This window comes from Sinocyclocheilus anshuiensis, unplaced genomic scaffold (genome assembly GCF_001515605.1).
Source record: "Sinocyclocheilus anshuiensis isolate Anshui unplaced genomic scaffold, SAMN03320099.WGS_v1.1 scaffold272, whole genome shotgun sequence".
Classification (NCBI taxonomy): domain Eukaryota; kingdom Metazoa; phylum Chordata; class Actinopteri; order Cypriniformes; family Cyprinidae; genus Sinocyclocheilus; species Sinocyclocheilus anshuiensis.
Window position 1 is genome coordinate 955617 of NW_015554117.1, and position 2787 is coordinate 958403.

At 35.1% G+C, this 2787-nt stretch overlaps 1 protein-coding gene across 1 annotated transcript in view; it reads right to left on the reverse strand.

Annotated features, from left to right (window-relative positions):
* Positions 1 to 1039: 1039 nt before the first annotated feature.
* Positions 1040 to 2787, reverse strand: part of LOC107669860 (paired box protein Pax-3-like) — a gene marked incomplete at its 5' end in the record, with an annotated part of 18911 nt that continues 17163 nt past the window's right edge. The window contains 2 exons of the mRNA XM_016462286.1: positions 1040 to 1487; positions 1686 to 1810. Of these exons, the coding sequence (XP_016317772.1) occupies positions 1040 to 1487; positions 1686 to 1810 (573 nt within the window). The remainder of the gene's footprint in view (positions 1488 to 1685; positions 1811 to 2787) is intronic.

Here is a 2787-nt window from a genome sequence, read left to right on the forward strand (position 1 = left end):
TTATAATTTTGAAAAATATCGTGATATACATTTTCGGTCATACCGCCCAGCACTACTTCAATGTCTGACTTAAAGGGGTCATATGATGCGATTTCAATTTTTCCTTTCTCTTTGGAGTGTTACAAGCTCTTGGTGTACGTCCATAAGCTTTTTGTAAAATCTAGATGAACTCATTAATCTGTTGCTTGACCTCTTCATATTTAAGGAAGGAACTATAGTTTCCAAAGTCTGACATCGCTTGTTATGATTTTCAAGGGTGTAGATTTAGTATAGACGCTATGACATGTCCTTACCAATATCCAGAGACTACTAAATTGTCCCTAGTAATAATTTTGATAGCACAATTAAATGTCTGTTGTGTGCCGTTATGTCCCCACACAGCAAAATCCCCCGAGTTAAATCAACTCTGCTCAGAGTACATATTGTCCCGATCTACAGAGTGTTAAAGTTACACTGAAGCCGAGTTAAAGTTAATGGGATAATTAAGCAATTAATTAATTGATGAGTGAGCATTAGTAAAGAAAACCCGCTGTTAACAATGTTGAAGATGAACAACTACTGCTCAGGCTTTTAGACATGAAAACGTATCACATAATCTTCAACAGTGGTAACTCTGCTTCAGTGTTACTTTAACACTCTGTAGATTGGGACAATATGTACTCTGAGCAGAGTTGATTTAACTCGGGGGATTTTGCTGTGCACCAATGCCAAAATCAAACCTTGTTGCAGCGATACTGTTAACGAACATCCAGACGCCATCCACGCTGTTGAGAGCTGTGCGCTTACCTCTCAATAACAAAATAAACACACAACAAAAATGATAGCGGTGAGAAAACAGCAGTTAAGAAAGCATCTGATCACAGTGATGTGGATATGTTTGCACCAGCTCTGCAATTCACCGGCATCATGTCAACAGATGAGGTAATTAAAATTACATTTATGATAGAGTTTGATTATGAAGTAATTTGAGACTGTAGAATATATAGATCTGGCTGTTTTGTATTTGAGACTACAGTTTGAATTAATCCATTGTCTTGGATTATTTCTCGAAAACAAAAGCTTTAATTCCACTGTGTTCTTTCCAGTTCTCCAGGGCCTTTAAAATGTTGTTGTTTCTTGTCACATTCAGACATGAGTTAACACAGGGAGATTCAAATGTGTAGAAAACAGAGCAGCTGTCTTTTCTTTTATTCAAAAGTTTGGTCATGGGTGAGTTGTCAGCAGGATTCAGCAGGAGAGACTCTGAATGCATGTTGTATTGCTTCTTTTTACTGATTACAACCTTTTTAGTTCCTGCAGCGATGAGTTCTGCACCTTGGTAAAGTGCCTTTGTGTCATCAGTTATAGCATTTTTCACGTTCACCGCTTCTTCTTGAGTCAGGAAGTTGTTCTGTGAAGGATTGAAGTTCTGTTGACACTGATGCTTTGGCACGTTGATGGCTGTAGCGTACTGACGAGGATGTTTATCTCCATCGACTCTCTTATAGCTGGAAAACAGTAAACGGGATCAGTATTGTTTTAGGTGACTAATGACATAATGACACACTCCCATGTTTTTAATTTATGACCGTTTGACAGACGGTTTTTCTCCGTTTTTTGTTGCGACTTCCTCTTTGCTAACTTTTAATGTAACCATTAACTTTGAGATGTTAATTTTTTTTTATAGAAAATGGAGTCCTACTTACTTTTGCTCGAAGAAATCAATAATACGGGCTAGAGTACTGATGTCCACAGTCTCAACATCAACGCTTTCTGTCCAGTCAGGAAGCAGAAAGAGCAGCAGGAGTCCACTCAGAAACATAGTGAGCTTCTAAAATCACAACACATACACAAACACATACAGAAAAACAAAATAATGTATAAATCCAATGTGCATAGTTCATCAGAAAAACTCCTACAAGCCCATTCAAAGTGAAACAAACCTACTCCCAAAATCACTGTGTATGATATGAGTCTTGAATGTGACTGACCAATGCTGTTTCTTGTTCCAAGTGATGAATGAATGAAGTGAAAGAGAAAGTAGGTTTATTCTAGTCTGCACCAGCCCTCTTCTTAAAAAGAATGTAGAATCACTGACTCCCCAAATAATGCCAGTAGCATTTTGTGTTTATATGGCACTTAAAAAGAACCAGTTATTAAATTATATGATATATTTCAAAATGTTAATAGACTTTATGTATGTGCAATTAAAGGAATGAAAATGCAAAGTAGTATTATTGTAGGATTGATTACATTACATTTTTGTAAATGATGTTTAGATGGTAATTACACACCAGTAGAGGGAATCATTGCAATGGAAATACATCAGCGGATATCAGTTCTGTGCGTGAATGTAAAATATATAATGAGAGGGAAAAACTACAAATTTAGATCAGTGTATGTGTATCTACAGTTTAAAGTAGTCTTAAGCTGTACTAAATATTGCAGAGCCAATGGAGATTTTATTTGAATTGATTTTCCGTTGGTGGAGAAGAAATTAACAAGCTGGTCATATTTTGTTTAAAACATAAGCTACATGATATTAACTATTATATGAAATCAATATCTCACTCACAATCACAGCTGTGACTTTTGTCTATGCGATATTGATTATTTGAATGAAAAAACTACACTAATGTGTATGAAGGACCAAACCTGCAGAAATAAAAAAATAAATAAATACATACATACATACAGAAATATATAAATTAAATATAAAAATAAATGAGAAAAATACAAATTAACTATCTATCATTTATCTATCTATCTATCTATCTATCTATCTATCTATCTATCTATCATCTATCT